This window comes from Leptonychotes weddellii, chromosome 7, assembly GCF_054177405.1.
Source record: "Leptonychotes weddellii isolate Sample4059 chromosome 7, ASM5417740v2, whole genome shotgun sequence".
Lineage (NCBI taxonomy): Eukaryota > Metazoa > Chordata > Mammalia > Carnivora > Phocidae > Leptonychotes > Leptonychotes weddellii.
In genome coordinates this window covers 133,209,750-133,232,376 of record NC_138375.1, presented here as the reverse complement: position 1 = coordinate 133,232,376, position 22,627 = coordinate 133,209,750, and the positions used below count along the sequence as shown (strand labels likewise).

At 43.7% G+C, this 22,627-nt stretch overlaps 1 protein-coding gene across 5 annotated transcripts; it reads left to right on the top strand.

Moving 5' to 3' along the window:
• The first annotated feature begins 876 nt into the window (after positions 1-876).
• Positions 877-17,999, top strand: ZNF354C (zinc finger protein 354C). Of its 5 annotated transcripts, none has more exons than XM_081827303.1 (5): positions 877-1,177; positions 2,602-2,688; positions 8,038-8,164; positions 8,643-8,738; positions 13,372-17,999. In XM_081827303.1, the coding sequence occupies exons 2-5, from the start codon at positions 2,656-2,658 to the stop codon at positions 14,784-14,786; spliced, it is 1,671 nt and encodes a 556-aa protein (XP_081683429.1). In that variant the 5' UTR covers positions 877-1,177; positions 2,602-2,655; the 3' UTR covers positions 14,787-17,999. The 5 variants fall into 5 exon arrangements, with proteins under 5 accessions (XP_081683429.1, XP_081683428.1, XP_081683431.1 ...); XM_081827302.1 differs by having other exon boundaries at positions 1,503-2,688; XM_081827305.1 differs by lacking the exon at positions 877-1,177 and adding an exon at positions 1,190-2,458.
• Positions 18,000-22,627: the final 4,628 nt, after the last annotated feature.

The following is a 22,627-nucleotide window of genomic DNA, read 5'->3' as shown; positions in this document are numbered from 1 at the left end:
GTGATCGTCATTAGTTAAGTAATCTGGCTGATAAATCTTTGCCATCTTCTGTAGGGAAACTAACCTTGTAATAACCAATCCACTTTTGCCAAGTATAACTTCCTTGTTCCTGCTTCCTTCTGCCTGTAAGAGGCTTGCACGTGGTACTTCTTGGAGCTCCTTCCTACCTGCTAGATAGGATACTGCCTGATTCATGAAGTCACTGAATAAAGCCAGTAAGGTCTTTAAAACATATTCAGTTGATTTTTTTTTTTCAAACATCGTTCATGTTGAGCATATGTCACAGGAGAACATACAGCAGATTCCATTTATATAAAGATCCAAAACCTTGCAAAAAAAAAAAAAAGCCACACTTACTGTGGAATACGATACCATCAAGCTAAGCAAGTCAAATGCTTAGCACAATTTAGACAAATGACAGGGGAGCATTGTGGACAGAGCTTCAGAAATTCTGGCCAAATATCTTTTTCAGCAAAGTGTTGGGTGTGTGGGTATTGGTTTCTTTCTTAAACTGTACCTGTGCATACATCACCTTCTGGGTATGGTACGCATTAAAATACAAATAATCACAACTAGCTGGTGGGGGCTGTGGCGCACGGATCCTCCTACAGGCGTCTAAATTCAGGTTTTGTTTTTCCCAAATCACCTTGCCTGCCTAGCCCAACGAGCCCCCGGGCGGATACAGGCAGCGGGCACTGGCAGGAGACCACCCGCTCTACTGGGCTCGCGCGCGCCCTCGCGTTACCGCGGACCTCGCGGGGACGGGCAGCGGGTCCCGTGAGCTCGCGGGGGCAGGGAACGGGCATCTCCCGGGAGTCGCCCAGCCGCCTTCTGGGAAATGTAGTCCGCGCGCGGCCGAGGCATGCCGGGAGTGGTAGTCCTGGGGCTCGCGGGGTTGCGGGAGCGCTCCCGGCCTTCTTGGGGCCGGTGGCGCGGGTCACCCCGGCTGCGTTGGGGCGGCCTGCCTGGGGCGGAGACCTCCCGGGGGCCTCTTCCCAGCCGCGGTGGAGCCAGCGCCTGTCTCGGCTTGGGTGCGGAGCGCGGAGCCGCGCGGCTCGGGCGCCGGGAGACGCGGCGCGGCCCGTGGGTCAGGGGCCGGTCCCCGCGGCCCGGGCGGCGGCGCGTTGCGGGCGTCGCAGGTCCGCGGGAGACGCGCGTGGAGGGAGCGCCCTGCCAGGTGAGCTGGGGCGTGCCCGGACTGCTGCGGGCGTGGGTCGGTGGGGGGGCTGTCTGCTCGGAGGCTTCTCTGTGATGGGAAAACAATAGCTCGTGCCCGCCGAGCACTCGGTGTGCCGGGCAGTGGGCTAGCGCCTTGGATGAATGAACTCATTTCATCCTTCGGGATTCATGCCCTGTAAGGTGGCTTGCACACTGCCCCCATTTTACAGACGGAGAAACTGGGGCAGAGCGGCCAGGTAATTTTTGCCACATTTAGCGAGGGCCCTGGACCGGAACAAGGATTCCGTTCCTGCCCGTTACTTCCCATTTTTGTTTCTTGGCAGGTCGGTCCGACTCCCTAAGTTCTCAGCCTCCCTTGCATCTGTAAAATGGGGTAGCAGTACTTTTTAGGGTCTTCGTGAGATTTAGAAACAATACATGCAAAGCATCCCCGATTCTGGTGTGGAGGAGCTGTGCATCACGGAGTGTCTATGGTTCCTCCTCCAGCAGCTTCCCCCACCTGGCTGAGGCGCCCCAGCCCCAGATGACACCCCACACTCAGCTAGCCGAGCTCTCACGCCAGGTGCTGCTCCCCGAAGAGCCCTCGGCAAAGCCAGGTGGCCAGTGCAGGCAGCTGTGGCCGGGCCCCCCTCTGACACTGGTCTGGCTGCTCCAGGAGCCCTCCTCCCCTGTCCTCCCAGCTGCGGTTTGTGTGTGAGAAGGACGGCTGTTTCCCGCATCCTGTGGGTGCTCTCAGAGGTGACCCCTGTGGGATGTGTGCTTAGGAGGGGCCGCCGAGCAGCAGTCTGGTGTGCATCTGTGCGAGAGGGAGTGTTTTAACCACATTCCGTGGGTGTGGTAAGGTCTGGACAGATGCGGGGGCGGGGGCTGGAGGAGGAGGAAGGTTTGCAGGCTGTGTTATATGGAGGACCCATGCAGCACTCCAGGCAGCGGCCGCCGCTCAGCGAAAGCACCTGGGTGGGTCATTAGGCAGGGAGACAAGGCAAATATGGGCAAGCGCCTTTAGTGTGATTTCTTCGGGAAGGGAAGGGCTAGGTGGGGCAGGCTGACTTAGGATTGGCTGCCTGTGTTGGACAGTGGCAGCTGGGGAAATTCATGTTCATTGTGGGTTTTACAGTGTGTACCGTTTAAAGCTTCCCTAAGGCCTCCAGGTATCTAGGGGTGAGTCGCAGTTTGTGGAGTCACAGCTAGTAGACCTTAGGTGACCTTACAGCAATTAGAACATCATTAATACAAGGAGACGGAGATGGGCGAATTGTCTTAGAGCTTCATTGGCTTGGTAAGTATGCATTTTATTTGGTCTGCGTGGTTTATGTGCTGTTGGTTCGTTGGGACCGGGTGGACATTATGGGTGGTTGGAACTTCCTCTCTCCAAGCCATCCCTTGACACCAGAGTTCCTCATGGCACCTTTTCCTCTCCAGACTTACCTTGTCAGCAGTCTGCACTCCCTTGCTAGGAAAACCGAGAAGGAAAGAATGGCCGTGGATTTGCTGCCCACTAAGGTGACAGTAAGTGAAGTTTGTCTTTTTCATAAATTGCTTTTTGGGTTTAGAGATGGTGGATGTATTTCCATTCTTTGTCTGGGTAATTTTCTCTCCAAGAAAAACTGTGGGGAATCCAGAGCTTTGTAAGTTTTCCCCAGGATGCAGGGAGGGAGTGCTGAGGAATGTGCCTCCTCTGTTCCCAGGTTACTCTTAATTCACCCTAACCTGACTTTATGACCCAAGATTGAGTCAGCTCTGAATATATGCTTCTGGCTACAATAAGTGCTTGGTGTGGGGTATCGGGTATTAGGCAGTCTTTGTCTTCACAGAGGATATAGTCTCGCTTGGGACAAAGACATGGAAGGAGCAAAGACACCCTCAGCGAACATTTATTGAGCACCGACTACGCACAGGATGCTGTGCAAGAGCACCCGAGTTACAAAGAGGAAAGATGGTATTTCTATCTTTGGGGAGTTCATGGCACTGACCTTAGGAAATGATTCAACATCCAAGAAGAGTAGGAAAAGATCCTACCAACAAATGGTTGTGGCGTCATTTCGAGCTGACACTGAAGGCCAGGGCTGCTGGTGGTGGGCATCCCAGAAGGAGTCCAGCTACGCTTGGGCCCTGAGGCCGGCACTGGGGAGGACAGAGGGCTGGGGGTTGCTGTGTCGAGCACAGCTCTGATGGCATACTGTCCACGTGTCCCCCTTCTGGACCCGACTGATGTCTTTGTCTCCTCTGATTCTTGTCTCCCTGTCCCCCCTCCTGGGCCCTTCTTGCTCTTTGCCCTTTTGACATCCATTTTCATTACCTTAACCTTCTCAAGATCTTTCGCATATCTCTGTCCTCAGACTGGAGTTTTTACTAAAGACACAGTCTGTCATTCCCAAACTTTTAGGGAATATTTCCACATGGAGATCACAGCTTCCCCCCAACACCAGCTCCTGTTCCTTCCATGGATTTTCCATCCTGCCATCCCCAAAGCCTCTGTTTTCATTGGCTGCTTTCCCCAAAAGTAGTGGTAGCCTACAGGTTATGAATGTGGACCCTGAGTTCCTAAGTTCACATCCAAGCTAGGGGTGTGACCTTGGCAAGTTATTTTCCATGTGCCTCATTTCCTCATTTGTAAATGGGATTAATAATGTGTACCTTGTTTGATTCGTTCAAGAGGATTCGTTCAAGAGGACTGTTAATTTTACATTTTTTTAAACTTTTTTTTACATTTTACAAGTGAGGAAGCTGAGGCACGGAGAAGCAAATAACTTGATGAAGGTCTCCCGGCTAGCCTTGACCCCAGACAAGGTCGTCTATACAGTTAACGTTACACTCCGAGAAAGTATATGTAAAATGCCGAGACCAGTGCATGTTAATGCTCAGTAAATACCGGCTCCTCCTACTGTTATTGTCATCATAAGCAGCTACAGCTTTGTTTTAGGACCTGCCAAATTTGGTATGCCTCTTGCCACTAGGCTAGACTTTGCTTTGATTCTCGAGTTACAAGGAGACGGGTGTTTCAGAAAACCACAATGTAAAGAGCAGCGAACGCAGTGCAAAGCAATATCCAGCAATGAGCGGGCTGCCCTCTGCCGAAAGGGAGGGCTCTTCACTGTCTGAGCTCTCCCACCCCCACGAGCTGGAGAGACAGTCTTGGTTGTAGCTAAGGGAAGCTGGAGAGGAGGGTCTTTGCAACCCAGAGTCAGTGGTTTTTTTTGACCACTAATTTACTGAAAACCAAAGATTTGAAAGCAGACAGAATAAAGATGCTATACAAAATACAGAGCATCAGCGTCTGAATGCCCACTGGCTTCTCATCCGAAACGACAGAATGACGTTTTATATGAAAGAAGGAAAGAAACTGTCAACCCAGAATTCTATAACCAACAAAAGTAGTCTTTAAGAATGAAGACAGAAGGAAGTTCTTCAGGCTGAAAGGAAATAATACCAGATGGGAATTCTCGTGTTGGCAAGCAAGTGAAGAGCATTAGAAATGGAGGCTATAAATATAAATATAGAAATACTTTTTCCTCTCAGTTTCTTTAAAATGTCTATGATTGTATAGAGCAAAAATATACTGAATGATGGAGTTTATAATGTAGGTGGATATAGTGCATATGATAGCCATGGATCTAGAGTTCATTTGTGTCTGGACTGGAAAAGCTCCATCTTTATCTCTGGGAATGCCCAGCACAGTGGATGTGCTGCTTAAGATCCCGGTGCCCCTGGCTACCCTCAGGGTCATCTTCTTCACTGACGGTTGGCAGCTGGCCTACATGATTTGACAAGCCTTGCTTGATACACAAAAGGCCCCTGCTCAGAGTATCCCCTGCGAACTCTTCTAAATCAAAATTCCTCATATAGTCCAAGGACACAGCCTCATCCGTGTGTGCAAATAAGGGGAGATTGCACATGGAACATCTCTCGGTCCTCCGGGGCCTCAGTGCACTCTCTGTCTTGTTGCATCGTACCCATTGCCTCCCGTGAGCACGCCTGGTGAGGTCTGGTGAGTCCTGTCAACTGTCTGAACTGGGAGCGTCTTTCTAACAAGGACAGCATGAGGAAGGGGTGGTAGACATTCCCATATTCTCGCAGGTTCTTGCATTCTGTGTGAAATCGAGTGTTAGCTCTAACTAGACTGTAAAGAACTAAGAATGTATATTATAATTCTCAGAGCAACCACTACGAATGCAAAGAGGTGGAGCTGAAAACTCAATACAGAAATGAAAATGGAATCGAAAAAATTTCAAAACAAATGCACACACCCTGTTAAACAATGTAAGGGTACAAAGTAATAAAAGATTGCTTTTCTGCCCCTCCACAAACATGAAAGAATAATGAGGATGGACAGCTTGTTGTATTCTTCCAAATGTATCTGTATAGACAGGTAGATAGGTAAAGAATTTTTCAACAAATATGGATTGTTTTGCAGCTCGCTTTTTCATATGAATCAACAGTGTGTCAAGGCCAAATTCCAAGGTCAGCCGTACAGATCTACCTCATTCTATTTAATGGTGTTATATATAAAACATTTCATGGAATCAGTGTCCTATACTTTGCTTACCCATTCCCCTGTTGATAGATTTGTAGGCGGTCTTCAACTTTTCACCATTGTATTATTAGTTTCCTATTGCTCTTGTAACAAATTGCCAGAAACACAGTGGCTTAAAACTACATAAATTTCTTCTCCTGCACTTCTGGAGGTCCAAAGGCTTAAATCGGTTTCACTGGCTTAAGGTCAAGTTCTTATCAGGGCTGGCTCTTTCTAGAAGCTCTCAGGGGAAACCTGTTTCCAGGCCTTGTTTGCACCTTCGGGTGGCAGCCTGCGTTCCTTGTCTTGGGGCCCTTTCAGCCATCTTCAAAGTGCATGACTTCAGTCTGTTTTCTGTCCTCATGTCACCACCTTGTCCTCTTCTGACTGTGACTCCTCTTGGGTCCTAACAGGGATCACTGTGATTACACTGGACCCACCTGGATAATAATCCAGGCTCTTCCCATCTCAAAATCCTTAAGGGGAGCCTGGGTGGCGCAGTTGGTTAAGCATCCAACTCTTGATCTCAGCTCAGGTCGTGATCTCAGGGTCGTGAGTTTAAGCCCCACATTGGGCTCCATGCTAGGCTTGGAACCTACTTAAAAAAAAAAAATAAAGATCTTCAGAGTCCTTTTTTTATTTAAAAAAAATTTTTTTTAAGAAAAAAAACAAAGCATAAGCAGAGGGTGGGGCGGTGGATGGGCAGAGGGAGAGAGAGACTCTTAAGGAGACTCCCTGCTCAGCACAGAGCCCCGACGTGGGGCTTGATGTCAACGACCCTGAGATCATGACCTGGGCTGAGATCAAGAGTCAGACACTTAACCAACTGAGCCACTCAGGTGCCCCCAGAGTCCTTTTAGTCATATATATAGTGTTCACAGGTTCGTGTGCCCCCCAGCCCCCCGGAGTGTAGCCCTGCACCCTGCCTGCCTTGCTCCTTCCTCTTCCCCCCACTGCCTTTTCCCATCTCCCCGCATCCCCCAGCCCCCTGACTACTCTCTGGCATTTGGGGTGGTCCTGCTCCTGGCTTCCTTCTCAGGGTGGCCAAGAGAGGGATCCGGGTGAGTGAGTTGCAGAGTTCAGCAGTATTGACAGCAGTTCACTATTCAATAAACATTGGATGAGCTTAAAAAAAAAAAACAAAACAAAAACTCAACTGTCAGCTTATCAGTATTCCAGTGAACATCCTTGAACAAATATCCCTACCCAGTTGTGTGAGGATTTCTTTTTTTTTTAAAAGATTTTATTTATTTATTTGACAGAGAAAGACACAGCGAGAGAGGGAACACAAACAGGGAGTGGGAGAGGGAGAAGCAGACTCCCTGCCGAGGAGGGAGCCCGATGCGGGACTCGATCCAGGGACTCCAGGATCATGACCTGAGCCGAAGGCAGTCGCTTAACCAACTGAGCCACCCAGGCGCCCTGTGTGAGGATTTCTTGTAGTTGAATCCTAAAAGTAGAATCACAAGGTCAAAATGTATCATTTTTCGTGAGCTTCAGCTCTGTCATACAAGAGTTGCCATCTGGTCAACCTCTGCTCTCTCACAGTTTGGGGTTTAATGGGGTTCTCTTGAAATAACTTGCTTTTCCCACAGTTCCCTTTGACACCTGCATAGTCTTGCAGGTCCTTTGGATCTTTCTGTTTCCATAGACCATGGAAACCCATGTGACAGTATAGCTTAGAGATCTGTCTGCCTGAATTCAATTCCAATCAGCACCAGTTTCTAACAGGGTTACCTTGGGAGGTGACATCACCTTTCTGAGCTGTTTCATCATCTGCAAAATGATTTACTTGTAGTATCTTCTTAATAGGATTTCTCTGAAACTCAGCGAAGATACTGTGTACAAAGCTTCCGTCATAGTCCCTAACATACAAGTATCCAATAAACATGAACTAATATTATTCTTATCATTTGCTTTACAGCTCAGAACTTCCTTTTTGTTTCTGTTCTGCTAATGGCATTTCCACAGTTTTCTGGCATTTGCTCTAAGTGTATTCTGATTTTTCCCCCTTTCATTTAATTTGGATTTTGAGTGAGAGGGAGGTGAATGTATGTGCTCAGTTACTCTGATAGGTCCCAGGCCGGGATTGAGATTCCCCATTGTCAGGGACTTTGCCTTTTTCCCTGCTACCCTGCCAGCACGTGGCTCCCAATGGGTTCTCCGTAGATATTTGTGACCTAGTTGCTGGGTGGTCCCCAAAGTAACATAAGCAGTCGATGTGAAATACTTGGAATCCTGAGACATTTTCAGGATCGGTTGCTACACATCCCCGCGCCAGCCCCGCACATCCCGAGCGGTGGTGAAGCTGGTCCCGCTGAGCAGGAGTGGGTTTCCCGTTGCAGGAGTCTGTGACATTCAGGGACGTGGCCGTGTTCTTCAGCCAGGACGAGTGGCTGCGCCTGGACTCCGCGCAGAGGACCCTGTACCGGGAGGTGATGCTGGAGAACTACGGCACCCTCGTCTCGCTGGGTAAGGACCTTTCCTCGTGATGGAGAGTCTGCCGGGGGAGCTGCCTCTTTGGGGTTCGGAGTCCACAGCTTCTCTCCTGCCGTGCCCCTGGGAAAGAATGAATCTCTGTGGAGCGGAAAGTGTGTGTGTTGATGTCAGGCCGCCCTTCACTCTGTGCTCTTCTCCTTCCTCTGCCTTCCTCCCACCGCCCCCTCTCCTGACCAGTGTCCTCCTCTTGCAATCCCTGGGTCTCTGTTTAGAGTCTGAGAAGCATACAGGACTGCCAGGGTAGAGGCATTCATAGCCGGGGCCCGCCTCGTTTCTGAGCCGAGCCCCGCCTCCAGATCTATCCCCTGAGAGCCCAGGCCCCTCGGAAGCCTCGGTGCTACCTGCCCTGCCTCCCCAGGCTACCCGCTCTGCACTGTGGGTTCTGCTTTGTGAACTCTGGAGTTGCCCATCCTGCCCCCTGTTCAACCCGCGTTCCCTTCCTCACGAGCAGGGATTCCGTTCTCAAGGCCGAAGGTGATCTGCCAGTTGCAGGAAGGAGAAGATCCTTGCCTGGTGGACGGAGAACTCCCTCGGGATGCCTGTCTAGGTGAGTGAGTGGCTGGGAAATGGGCGCAGGGGGTTTTATACATGAGCCGGCCATGAGGAAGCAGTGCTGGGGGAACTTCCTGGAAACTGAGCCAGGGCCTCTTGACCAGAGGCTCCGTGATTGGAATGGTTTTCTTGGCATCAAGAAGGCCCTTATGTAGGCCTCTTTCTTCTCCTCCTTAACACTCCCTGCATCCTCTACGTCTTTTCCTTTCCTGCGGCTTCCCTCACTCCCTTCCGCCATCTTGGCCTCTTGGCCTTCATGGTTTTTCTTCCCATCTGCATTTACATGCTTTCACGCCCGACAGATTTTAAATACTTTACACCTTCTGTCTTGTTTTGAATTCTTTGTAATTTCTCTCACCAACCACATATTTCAGAGTGTTGTCAATGCTCCTGTGTCTCTGATTTCTTAACTCAACGTTTCCCTTTTATCTCCTTGGAGACTGGGCTGTCGCATCCCACTGTTAGAGTTGACCAGCTCTCCTTGACCACTGTAGCCTTTCCAGGCTGGGGGTTAGCACACTTTTCCTACAACGGGCCAGATGGTAAATAGTTTGGCTTGGGGACCATGGGGTCTCTACCGCAACCCTTTAACTCCCCGTTTGTAATGCAAATGCAGCCATAAGCAGTGGGAGTGGCTAGGTGTGGCGCCTTCCAGCAACAGAGCGGGAGTTGGCCCCGAGATCTCTGGTTTGCACACTCCTAGCCCTGGCTCACCTCCCTGGTCTTGATCCCAAAACCATAGGTCGCTGGAGTTGAAGGATCACTTGAAGACGGTCAGGTTTAGATACCTCTCTTTATATCAGAAGAAACAGCATAATCGGAGGATGTCAAACACTTTGCTCACGGCCAGAGAGCCGAAGAGCCGTGACAGAAACCTAGATCACCTCTGTCATTTCTGTTCACTGTGTGACATGGATTTGCAGTATTTTGCGTCTGTCTTTGTGGTTTCGCCTTTAATCTATGATTCTTGCCTTTATTGGCTTTTTTTCCACAAATACTTTTCACCTTTATTAAAATACATTTTTCTCCAAGAGGCTAGTGAGTAGTACAGGATAGCACTTAAGATCACGGTTTGAATTTAGACTTTCCTAAGCTCATGTTACGCCTGCCACAGCTCGCAAGTGCTCTGCGCTATGGGAAAGTTACCCACCCTCTCTGAGCTTTGTTCTCCTCTCCCACCCTCTGCACCATCCACAGAGCAATCTTTTCGAAACTCAGGTGTATTAATCCTGTGCCTTAGGAGACTTTGTTGTTTCTCGGTTATCCATGGAGGCACGTCCCATTCCTTACTGTGACCTTAAATCTACTTCATAGCCTGTTTCCATGTTGCTTTACAGGAATCGGTGACCCCTTCCACACCAGCTCATGTTCCCGCCAAACCTGCACACTCATTAAGTTTGTCATTCCTTCTTGGATTACCACCTCTATCTTGTTCCCCTGGAAACCTTCTTACAGTGCAAGACCCACCTGTCAGCCTGACCTGTCGGTTTTCCTTATTTCTCCTACTTCCCAGTCACTGTTCATTTCTCAATCACTCGCATTCATATGGCACTTTCTCCATGCCTTGAACACATCCGTGACAGCATCTGTCGTAGCGAATTATAGTTACTTTGTTATTACTTATTTTCCTAACTGGATTGTATATATTTAAGGAAGAGACCAGGTCTTTCTTTGAATTCTGTACCTCTGGCATCAAATATCCTGCACTGAGCTAAGAGTGTTTGAATTTAATTGAGCTGCCTTTATGATGAACTCGGTGCTGATAGGCTCAAAATTAAGAATTCAGTGCAGCCTTGGGATGACCGGGTGGCTCAGTCGGTTAAGTGTCTGCCTTCGGCTCAGGTCAGGATCCCAGGGTCCTGGGATTGAGTCCCACATGGGGCTCCCTGCTCGGCGGGGATTCTGCTTCTCCCTCTTCCTCTGCCTGCCGCTCCCCCTGCTTGTACTCCCTCTCTCTCTGTGTCAAATAATAAACAAAATCTTAAAAAAAAAAAAAAAAAAGACCACGGCAGCTACATCACTGCTCGGCTTCGACTCTGTCCTCGCGCTGGTCCAAGCTGCCCACCTAACTAAATATGACCGCTTCATCTTATTATTACCTGCCGAAGAGCGTTCAACACCTGTATTTATTCTTTGAGTTCCTCGGCCTGTTGTTCAGGAACTCTGTGCTCGGCCTCATCCTGTTGAATCAAAATTTTAATGAATTCCAACCTGGATTTCCTTCTTTTCTTTTCTTTTTTTTTTTTTTTAAGATTTTATTTATTTATTTGACAGAGAGACAGTGAAAGAGGGAACACAAGCAGGGGGAATGGGAGAAGAAGCAGGCTTCCCGCGGAGCAGGGAGCCTGATGTGGGGCTCGATCCCAGGACCCTGGGATCATGACCTGAGCCGAAGGCAGACGCTTAATGACTGAGCCACCCAGGAGCTCCTAGATTTCCTTCTTTAGTCAATAAGCCTCTCCTAAATAGGTTTACTTTCCTCCCCAGATGACTTTGCTCAGGCCTCCTGACTCACAGGGTCCTCTTTTCTTGTTCTGCTGAAACCCATCCCCTCTTTACTATCCAACTTCCTTCATAAAACCACTCCCTGCTAATACTGTCGATGCTGGTATCTTGGTTCTCTGATCCTCAGACCTGAATTTTACACTCGAGGCTTCTCATGTCAAGGGGAAACATGCTATTCCTGTCTAGTCATTTGTTTGTTTCATGTTATCCTTGCTGATTATTCACTATTTCTTCAATAAATGCCTGATTGGGTTTCAGGAATCCAGCATGAGAGGAGAGAATCTCTTTTCATTTTTGAGGTCACCTGCCCTTCATAATTTTTCCAACTTACTCTGCCCGTTCATGCATTATCTTTTTAATGTAATTAATGTATTAATGTACATGCATTTTAATGTAATTGTATACTTGTTGTGTGCACAGTAGGGGATTAACAAATAACTGTAAGACATATCCACTGTTCTCCTTGAACAAATACTTGAATTATTTTCAGGTTTCATATACATATATATTAGTTAAATGATAGAATATATAAGTAAAACATGTGAAATTCTAAGAAAGAGATGGCTAATTTAGGCTTTACTAGATAAATTTCTTTAGAAAAATGAGATTAGAGTAGCCTGGTAAGTTTCTGGATGGGCAGGGAATGCCGTATTGTGGCAAAGGATGAAAAGACAGAAGGTACCCTGGTTGATTCCTTAAAATCCAAACTGCTGGGTTTCCCATTAACATCATGAAGAAAAATCTGTATTTTTATATAGATTTATAGCCTGTATGTCTTCTTCCTCTTACTATTTGATTTTTTTTTTAAGATTTTATTTATTTATTTGACAGAGCTAGAGACAACAAGAGAGGGAACACAAGCAGGGGGAGTGGGAGAGGGAGAAGCAGGCTTCCCGCTGAGCAGGGAGCCCGATGTGGGGCTCCATCCCAGGACCCCGGGATCATGACCTGAGCTGAAGGCAGACACTTAATGACTGAGCCACCCAGGTGCCCCACAAAGACCTAGTTTTAATCTATTTTCAATCATGGATTGATTAAAGAGAGCCAGATTTTAACCCACAGTTCCTTAGAATCAGCTCAAGCTAAACCCTTTCACTTACCATCAGATCTGAGCTTGGGGCTTGGGGCATACTGACTCCACATTTCTTGCAGACTTTCATTAGTCTAAAAAGATTCCTACAAAGGAGGTTAATCTTCTGGGTGCAGCTTACTAGAAGAGACAAATATATCTATTTCTCCTTGGGATCAAATAGGAAGGAGAAAAGTGATGACAGGGTGGTATGAAGAACTCTTATTCCTCCAATTACCAGGGATAGATTGTTGCACATGGCCGATTGATTCCGTATTTTCCTCCTCTTTATAGTCAGCATCTTGAATTTAGATCAGATATCCTCAACACAGTCCTGCTTCAGGGCCACCGTAAGTTTTAAAAGCTGAACGTCCTCTTTTCACAGACTGTGATATGAAGTCAGATTCACATACAGATTCACAAAACTTAAGGAAAACATTGCAGAGATTTTTAAATTAATGTGTATAGACTTACAGCAAGAGCATGGGGAAAAACCTAATAAAAGCCACATGTGAATAGAAAGGAGAAAACAGGGGTGCCTGGCTGGCTCTGTCGGTGGAGCGTGCGACTTTAGATCTCGGGGTTGTGATTTTGAGCCCCACATTGGGTGTAGACATTACTAAAAAAAAATAAGTAAGTAAACTTTAAAGAAAAAAAAAGGAGAAAATAAAGACAAGTTACCTGCTTCATTGCTCCTTATACAGAGTAGAAAATGATTAACTAAAGTATCCAACTGGAGCTTATGAGCTGACATTTTTCTGTAGCCTCATCCCTTCTGCTCAACCAGTTCTTGCCTCTGTGTTTACTTCTCTCAAGTTGCAATGTCTTTGTATCCAGCATTGATTTGTCCACTGTACTCTCCCACACTACTCCTTCCCCTCTTCACCTCTCTTTCCATCCCATTCTTTTTTTCCCCAGATGCAAGACCATATTTGAGATCAAAAGAGGTTTCAGAGCTCTTTTATATGGACTACTGCCAGTTTTATGGTTCTACTGATGCATGTCTATCTTTCCTAGTAGAGGTGCCATCGTTCATGCTTCTGGCTCATTCCAGGTCTCAAGACTCGGCTCGAAATGGAAGCCTTGCCTCCCAGGCAGGGCATTTCTGGAGAAGAAACATCTCAGGGAATAATAAAGAAAAGATCCATTAAGTGTGGTCGCTGGGACACCAATTTTGGACAAACTTTGGGATTTGAGAGCAGGACAGAACAGGAGCAACAAAAGAAACCTCTTAGGCAAATGGTGGCCTCCCACAGAAAAACCATGAGTGGAGATATAAAGGAGACAAGTCTTGAATTGGGGAAAGGCTTACTTATAAATACAATTCTTGTTACACAGCAGAGTGTTCCTATAGAAAGGATACCCAATATATATTACACCTTTGGGAAAGATTTTAAACAGAATTTTGACCTAATCAGATGCTTCCAGATTTACCCAGGAGAAAAACCTCATATTTGTCACAAATGTGGGAAAAGCTTTGCCCAGAGTCTCCATCTGATTGAACACCAGAGGATTCATACCGGCGAGAAACCCTACAGATGTGACGAGTGTGGGAAAACCTTTAGCCACAGATCATCCCTTCTTGCCCATCAGAGAATCCATACAGGAGAGAAACCTTACAAATGTAATGAATGTGAGAAAGCATTCAGCAGCAGTTCGACCCTGATCAAGCATCTGAGGGTGCACACCGGAGAGAAACCCTATCACTGCAAGGAATGTGGGAAAGCCTTCAGCCAGTGTTCAACCCTCACCGTACATCAGAGAATTCATACCGGTGAGAAACTCTATAAATGTGCTGAATGCGAGAAGGCCTTCAATTGTAGAGCAAAACTTCATAGACACCAAAGAATCCACACAGGGGAGAAACCCTATAAATGCAGTGAGTGTGGGAAAGGTTACAGCCAGTTTGCATCCCTGGCTGAGCACCAGAGGTTTCATACTGGGGAGCAGCTGTGTAAGTGCTTGGAATGCGGGAGAACTTTCACACGCATCTCAACCCTTCTCGAACACCAGCGAATTCATACCGGCCAGAAACCCTATCAATGTAATGAGTGTGGGAAAACCTTCAACCAGTGTTCCTCCTTCAACGAACATCGTAAAATTCACACCGGGGAGAAGCTCTATACCTGTGGAGAATGTGGGAAAGCCTTTGGTTGCAAATCCAACCTGTTCAGGCACCAAAGAATTCACACCGGAGAGAAGCCCTACCAGTGTAATGAGTGTGGGAAGGCCTTCAGCCAGTATTCTTTCCTCACCGAACACGAGAGAATCCACACCGGCGAGAAACTCTACAAGTGTATGGAGTGTGGGAAGGCCTACAGTTACAGATCAAACCTGTGCAGACACAAAAAAGTTCACACGAAGGAAAAACTCTATAAATGGAAGGAATATGGGAAGCCTTTTATCTACAGCTCCTCCCTTACTCAGTATCAGAGATTTCTTAGAGCAGATAAGCCCAGTGAAGTTTAATTCTTCTCTCAAATAATTCAAGACTCCTCATTAGAGAATAATAAATAGGGCACAGACTCTGGATTAGATTAAGTGGTTTTTTTTTTTTTTTGCTTCTGGAGAAAATATGATAGTTCCCACTAAGTCATGGTGAAATTGATCAGTGGGATTATGAAGAGTACCAATTTGTCAAATTTTCTAAGAACCATTAAATGCTAATAAGGTTTCTAAGAACATAGAAAAAATTTTTAATTTGTAGAAAAAATATAAAAGACCTAACTTAAAAAAAAAATGAAAATAATGGTGTATACATTTTGTTTCATTAGAGTTTACTCCCTTTCTAAGAGCAAGCTTCGATATGAATTTTCCTTTAAATTAGTCATTGAGTTAATGTGAATAAGCATGAGGCCGTATTTGCTAAAATGGCAAGCAAGCATAGGACACACTCTTTTCCATAAAGAGAAACTCAAGGTAAAAAGGAATTCTTTAAATTCAAATTTTCACGTGGAAATAATGAAGCTCACTTTTTATGAACTGCCTCAGCGGCAGGTTGTATATATAAATATACGTATGTGGACATAGGACATACAGACATACACACGTAGCTTTAGAATATATGTATATTTTTTCCAAAAGTCTCTGGTGATTAAAAAATTAATTTACAATTTCGTTTTGGAAATGAAAATTTTGCCCAGATGGAATCTCTTTTCCTTTTCCTTATATTATTTCTTAATTTGATATGATTTGACACTACTGAATAGAGTCTTAGGATAGTATTATAGAAGGTGCAGTGAACTAAAGCAAGGGAGACTGTCAACGCAAATACTCTCTTACCTGTTGCAGAAGGTATGTATTTGCAGAATCTGACTATATACCTGATAGCTTATTAGAGCCAGGAGGAATTTTCATTTAGTTTATTTATAGCCTTTCATTTTACTAACAAAATTGAGCTTCTTGGGCAGAGTCAAGGCTAGAATCTAAGTTTTCAGCTCTGGTTTTCTAGGATAATTATAGATATGAATTATAATCATTGGCTTCCAACCTCAAGTGCTAAGAGTACTAGGCACTGTTTATTTTGTAAACTGGTTATAGGCGCAATTGCGGTAATTTAATCAGTTTTATTTCTGTGTTTACCAGGTTCCCCCTAACTGCAATCTTACAGTCTCGTTCTTTCTTTTTCTTCTGTGTCCCTAATTATACCTGCTTTTATAATAACTGTACATAAATCCTCAGACTCAGCTTAGGTCCAGATGGTGAAATTGCTTTTGGGGTTTTCACGTACAAGATTGTCTTTTAGTTTGTTTTTGTTATTCATCTTTTAGGAATTCTTTTGTGTAAAGTGATATGTGAATATTTTATTATTAAACATTCTAGTCATCAGTTAAAATTGGCTTTCCAAACATTTTCCATATTTTTAACATACATTGCATTTTCCCCTGGGCCCACGTCCCACAATTTTATATCTCACTTTCACAATTGGTATCATTTAAAAAAGTATTCTAATAAAAGTAGCTAGAACCTTCTGTCTGAGAAAGGTTTTAGAATTAAATGCAGGCATTCAGCATAGCATGTTTCTTGACTTGCCTTAGCTCATTTGAAAACATCTTTTTATATATGTAAGTATATTTACAAGGAAATGAGCTTTTAAAAAGACCTCAGTGTTTAATACTGGACAGAGCCATTTGCAAGATATTCTAGAGAAAAACATATTTGGTTATCCAATAGCAATGAGCATGCTTAGTACCCAGATCTTGGTTTCCAAATGCTATTCCCCACTAAAAGGAGCCTGGGCTCATTGGAGAAATGCTGATTCCATTTCTGGAGCAGGGAAAGTAGAAGATGTGTCTGAGGTATCTTTTTATGAAACAAAACAAAAAGATAGCACTTCAAGACTAAGCACTCAACGGATAATGTCAGAAGGACACGGGAGCCATCTTGAAAGTGCTCTCACTGGTCAAATTTAAGATAATTTAAACATCAAAAATAACAGTCAATGAAATTGGTTATAACATGCTAAGTAAAAATGAGCCCATAATGAAAAAATGGTGGGAAAAAAAAGGAAAGCTCTCTATAAACTAATCTGAAGAATGTCATCTTTTAACTGTATATGGAATGACAGATTTAGAAAAATCACTATTTTATAACAATGTGATTAAACTAGGCAAATTGAATGGATGATAAACCCATTAGGTGAAAAAAATTTTAAGGAATATTATATGGTGTCAAAGTTCACAAATACCAATTGCAAAGAAATGATACACCTTTCTAACGGAGAGATCTGGCTGTCAAACTGAATTTCACTACTGGTGGGAGAGCCTGATGTTGTGTGGCTCCTGATGAGATGCAGGATGAGACACATGTGACCATCCGGGATGTATTCTTGCCAAGAGTGTTTAATGAAAATCTAATTAAACCTCTCATCCAGGTTTATGCTCCTATTTATAAGAAAGACAAGAGAGCAACAAGTCGAATTCCATGATGAGGAAATAGACAAACCTAGAGTTTGAGACTTTGTACAAGACAACTGGTCTGGATTTTTCAAGAAGCCAACATAGTAGAACAAAAAGGAGACTTCTAGATTAAGGCACTCAAGAGTCATAAGCAAGTTGTGATCCTTAGTTGGCTTCTGATTCAGAAAAATTAGAGCAACTATAAAAGACATTTGGGAGGGGGTACTTGGGGAAGTATGAGGATGGGATGGGTTTTAGATAATGTCATATGTTTAGTTTTCCTAGAAGTGATGGTGGTATTGAGGTATTTAGAATGATGTCCTTATTTTTAGAAGATGCATGTAAAAGTTTTCAAGTTTAAAAAGTCATGGTGTCTGCAGAACATTTTCAGGTAGGTATGTAAAAAATTAGTCAACTGTTGTGAAAAATTAGTCAACTTTGTGGAGGATATAGAGATGTTCATTGGTCATCTTTACATTTTTCTGTATGTTTATAATTTTAATAAAAATTTGAGGCAAAAAGTGATTGCGTAATGTGATGAAGCTTCCAGTCAGAATTTTTCCTTTAGGGGCACCTGGGTGGCTCAGTCGTTAAGTGTCTGCCTTCGGCTCAGGTCATGATTCCAGGGTCCTGGGATCGAGCCCCGTGTCAGGCTCCCTGCTCCGTGGGAAGCCTGCTTCTCCCTCTCCCACTCCCCCTGCTTGTGTTCCTTCTCTCGCTGTGTCTCTCTCTGTCAAATAAATAAATAAAATCTTTTAAAAATAAATAAAAATTTAAAAAAGAATTTTTCCTTTGTACTCACATAAATTTCCTGTTTGAGAGTTTATCTCCTGGGGATGTAATCATTGGAAATAAAATAACTTTTGGTTCATTCTTGTTCCACTTTATTTTTCAATGTGGGGCTTGAACTCACGACCCCAAGATCAAGACCTCAACTGAGATCAAGAGTTGGATGCTTAACCGACTGAGTTAAACTGTTCTTGTTCCAATTTAAATGGAGTATGCACCTGCCACCTTGTCTCCCCCACCAAATATAAATAAAAACCCTAGAGAGAATGCATGGAGCAGCCATCTGAGAACCCTGACTAGTATGGTAGAAGACAGACTTAAGAAGGAAACCAGAATTTGAAGTAAGACCACTCTGGTACTCCCAGACATTCCTGTGGTAAGGACAGTGGTGGTTAAGCAGGCATCTAAACCTTTGAGGGAGGGGAACCCTTATCTCTGTTCAGAGGCACTACTTTCCTGCTACTTGGACCTGGAGGTAAATATATCCATGAGTTGAGAGCAGAGAGAACCCAAAGCCTTGGATTTTTAACCGGAAGACCAGGAAAAAGAAGTAGCCCCTGGGAGCTGGAATGTATCAGGTGGTGAGAGAAGAAGAAACCCAGGGTAGTCTCCTAGAGTTGCATATGGAAGCCTAGACTCAGCCCTGATCTGGGCCCAGAGTCTCATAATATTCAAAATGTCCAGGATATAATGCAGAATTGCACAAAATATAAAAATCAGAAAAATTCCAACATTCTTAGGAAAAAGACAACAGACACTATCCCAAGATAACATAGATGTTGGAATTATAAAGTAGGTATTACAATAGTATTTCAAAAAGCATGACCATTCTTGAGTGGAAACATCAAAATTCTCAGGAGGAAAATAGATAATGTTTAAAAAGGAACCAAGTGGGTATTTTAGAACTGAAATAAAATAACAAAATTTACCAAAAAATATTGGAAGAACTCAGTAGCAGAGTAGAGATGACAGAGAAAAGAGTGAACTTGTAGAATCACATGAATTATCCAAACTGAACAAGAAAGAGAAAAAAATACACAATCATATCAACTGATTGGGGGTGGATAACAAAATTAAATATCCATTTATGATAAAAACTCAGAAAACTAGAAATAAGGGAGAAATCAACCTAGTAAAGGGCATCTACCAAAACCCCACAACTAACATCATGCTTAATGGTAATAAACTGAGTGATATTAAGATCAGCAACAAGTCCATGTGTCCACTCAGACACTCCTGTTCAACTTTGTACTGGAAATCCTTGCCAGCACAATCAGGCAAGAAAAAGGAATGAAAGGCATTTGGTTTAGAAAGGAAGAAATAAAATGTCTTTGTTCAGATGATGCAATTGTCCACTTAGAAAATCCCAGGGAATCAACAAAGATGCTCTTAGAACACTAAGAATTAAACTAGGAGTTTAACAAGGTCACAAGAAACTAGGTTAACATACAAAATTAATTTCTGTATCTATGTAGTAGTGATGAACAATTAGAAAACAAATTTCAACAAGCTACTCCATTTGCAATAACTCCAGAAGGAAAAAAGAGAAAATTTGGCAAACATGTGGCATCTCTATGTTGAAAACTATGAAATGTTGAGTAACGTCCAAGAAGGCCTAAATAAATGGAGAGATGCGCCATGTTTACAGATGGGAAGACGTCATATAGTTGTCAATTCTCATCAGTTTAATCTATAGATTTAACACAATTCCAGTAAGAATTTCTGTAGACACAGTCAACTTACTGTAAAATTTATGTGGAAAGGCAAAAGAAGTAGAGTCACCAACGCAATTTTGAAAAAGCAGAGTAAAGTCAAAGGACTCAAAATAATCGACTTCAACTCTTATTACACCCAGATGAGCTGACAGCACATTCTCTTTCATACCACTGAAATACCCTAAACCAATGAAAACTGCCTCAACTGTCTATGTTTCTAGTGAGTGAGTGTCATTATTCTACCAAGAAGTTCCCACGTTGGGTCCCTAGCAGTTAGTTACTTAAGGCCAGAAGGTGTCTCACTTGTAACGATCCATATCCCGGGGTCCTCTGGTGGACCAGTTCTGCAGTTCTGTATCCCCGTTCTTGCTCTTCCCTCTTTTAGGAAGGATACAGAGGGCTGTGGCCGAATAAGCAAGAATAAACCTTTTCGGAATGAATGCAGGGCAAAAACAACCCTTTCCCCCAACCCTATAATTAGCAGCTAGGAAGGCCTGGTGTCAAAGATGAGAAGATTTGTGTGATGTTCACCAAAAGGGGCTGCTGGTGCCTGCTTCTGTTCTGTCTTGTTGGGAGAATAGCTTGTGAATCGATCAGAGTGCTTCACACGTTTTTTTTGTGACCCTGTTTGCTTTGGTAGCTTTGTATTGCTCTCTGTTGCTCCACCCAATTCCTTAGTTCTTTCCTTCTTCAACCACAGAATCACATTTCCCACACCGAACAGACAGAAATTTTAAAGGCTTTCTTTGTCGAATATAACATTCAACAAAAGTCCCTGGTGTTGAAGGAGCTAAAACTGGAAATAGATCCTGAAAACCGAGACTGGCATAAAAGTTGAACTACCTTAGAAGTGCAGGAGAAACCATGTTCATCTTAGAAAAAGCCGCTCCTTCTGGAAAGGAAGTTGGTTTCTTAGGGTCAGCACCACATTGCCCCTACAGGACAGAGGCAAGCTGCCCAAGTTACAACCGGTGGAGAGGTGAAAGCAAGCATGATAAAACCCAGGGAAGAATCTGCTCTCAGAGGAAAAGAAAGGCAGCCTCCCCTGTACCCGTCCTGGGTCTGGGATCCCAGCACAGCAGAAAGTATAGGGTGACAGGCTGTCCCAAGCAGGGCAGCTGTGTCTTCATCCTGAGCTCTACCCCTGTGAAATACCCTCCTCTTGCTCTGGAACATGGTTGGCTCTGCAGCTGAGGCTCCAAAACAGTAGCTGTGAGAGCTGCACTATAAGGAGCTACACTTACATCGTTGCAAGAATTTATGGTGGGTTGTATTGAAATGGGTTGTTTCTGAAATGGTCATGAGACATTTATTTCAATAATGACTTAAAAGTTATGCATTAATTTGAGCCCTATAGAATGTCTCTATAGTCTGCAAATTTGGAGGGGTAGATAGTAAACATTTTAGGCTTTGTGGACCAAGAGGCAAGATCAAGGATGGTATGTAGGCAAGAAAGAAATTTCCATACATTTTTAATGATGAAAATCAAAATATAACAATTGAGTAATTCTTTTTTTTTTTTTTTTTTTTGTAGTACAGGCCTACTACTGAGACTAGAAATCTTTTCTGGGTGTAGGGGGATAACTATTTTGTTTAAAGTTAGTATTCCCTATCCTTAAAATGGACCTTACCAACATAATCCAATGGGAACAAATCATCTTTCAACAATTGATGGTGGGACACTTAGATGCAAAAGAATATAGTTGGACCCCTACCCCACCATATAGAAAAATAAACTCAAAGTGGATTAAAGACATAAGGCAAGAACTAAAATGATAAAATTCTTAGAAGAAAATTTAGGCATAAGTCTTTGTGACTTTGGATAGGCAATGATTTCATAGATATGACACCAAAATAACAAACAAGAAAAGAAAAAAATGTATAAATTGGACATCATCAAAATTAAAAACTTTTGTGGACCAAAGGCCACCATCCAGAAAGTAAAAAGACAATCCACAGAATGGGAGAGAAATCTTGCAAATCATATATCTGATAATGTACTATCTAGAACACATAAAGAACTACCAACTACTCAATAATAAAAAGACAAACCAAAAAAAAAAAGTGGGCAAAGTATCTGAACAGACATTTCTCCCAAGAAGATACACAGATGGCAAAAGAAACACATGAAAAGATACTCATCCTCATTAACCATCAAAGAAATGTAAATCAAAACCATAAGGAGATACCACTTCGCACCCATTAGGATGGCTAGAATAAAAAAGAGATTAAAAATGTTGACAAGGATGTAGGAAAATTGGAACCCTCATGCACTACTAGTGGGAGTACAAAATAGCCCAGCCTCTTTGGAAAATAATCTGGCATTTACTAAAAAGGTTAAGTATAGAGTTCCTCTATGACTCAGCAATGCCATTCCCAAGTATATACCCAGGAGAAATAAAAACACACATCTATATAATAACTTGTACACAAAATGTTTATAGCATTATGCACAATAGTCAAAAAATGGAAACAAACCAATGGTCATCAACTGACAAATGGCTAAATACGTGTAGTAGTGTCAGACAATGGAATATAATCTGGTAATGAAAAGAAATGAAACACTGAGAAATACCACTACATGGACAGATCTTGAAAGCATTGTGCTAAGTAAGGAAGCTGGGCACAAAAGACCACAGATCATGTAGTTCTGTTTATATGTAATGTTCAGAATCGGGCTTGGAGGGTTGAAGCAAGTGGGACTTCTGGCTATGGAGTTTCTTCTTGGGTGATGAAGATGTTCTAAAATGGATTGTGCTAATGGCTGTGCAACTCTGTAAATATAAAAAAGCATCAGGTTGGACACTTTAAATGGGCGAAGTGCATGGTGTGTGAATTCTATCTCAACAAAGTCACAAAAAATCTGCCAATGCTTATCTGTTAATAATAAGACAGATCTGCTGATCTG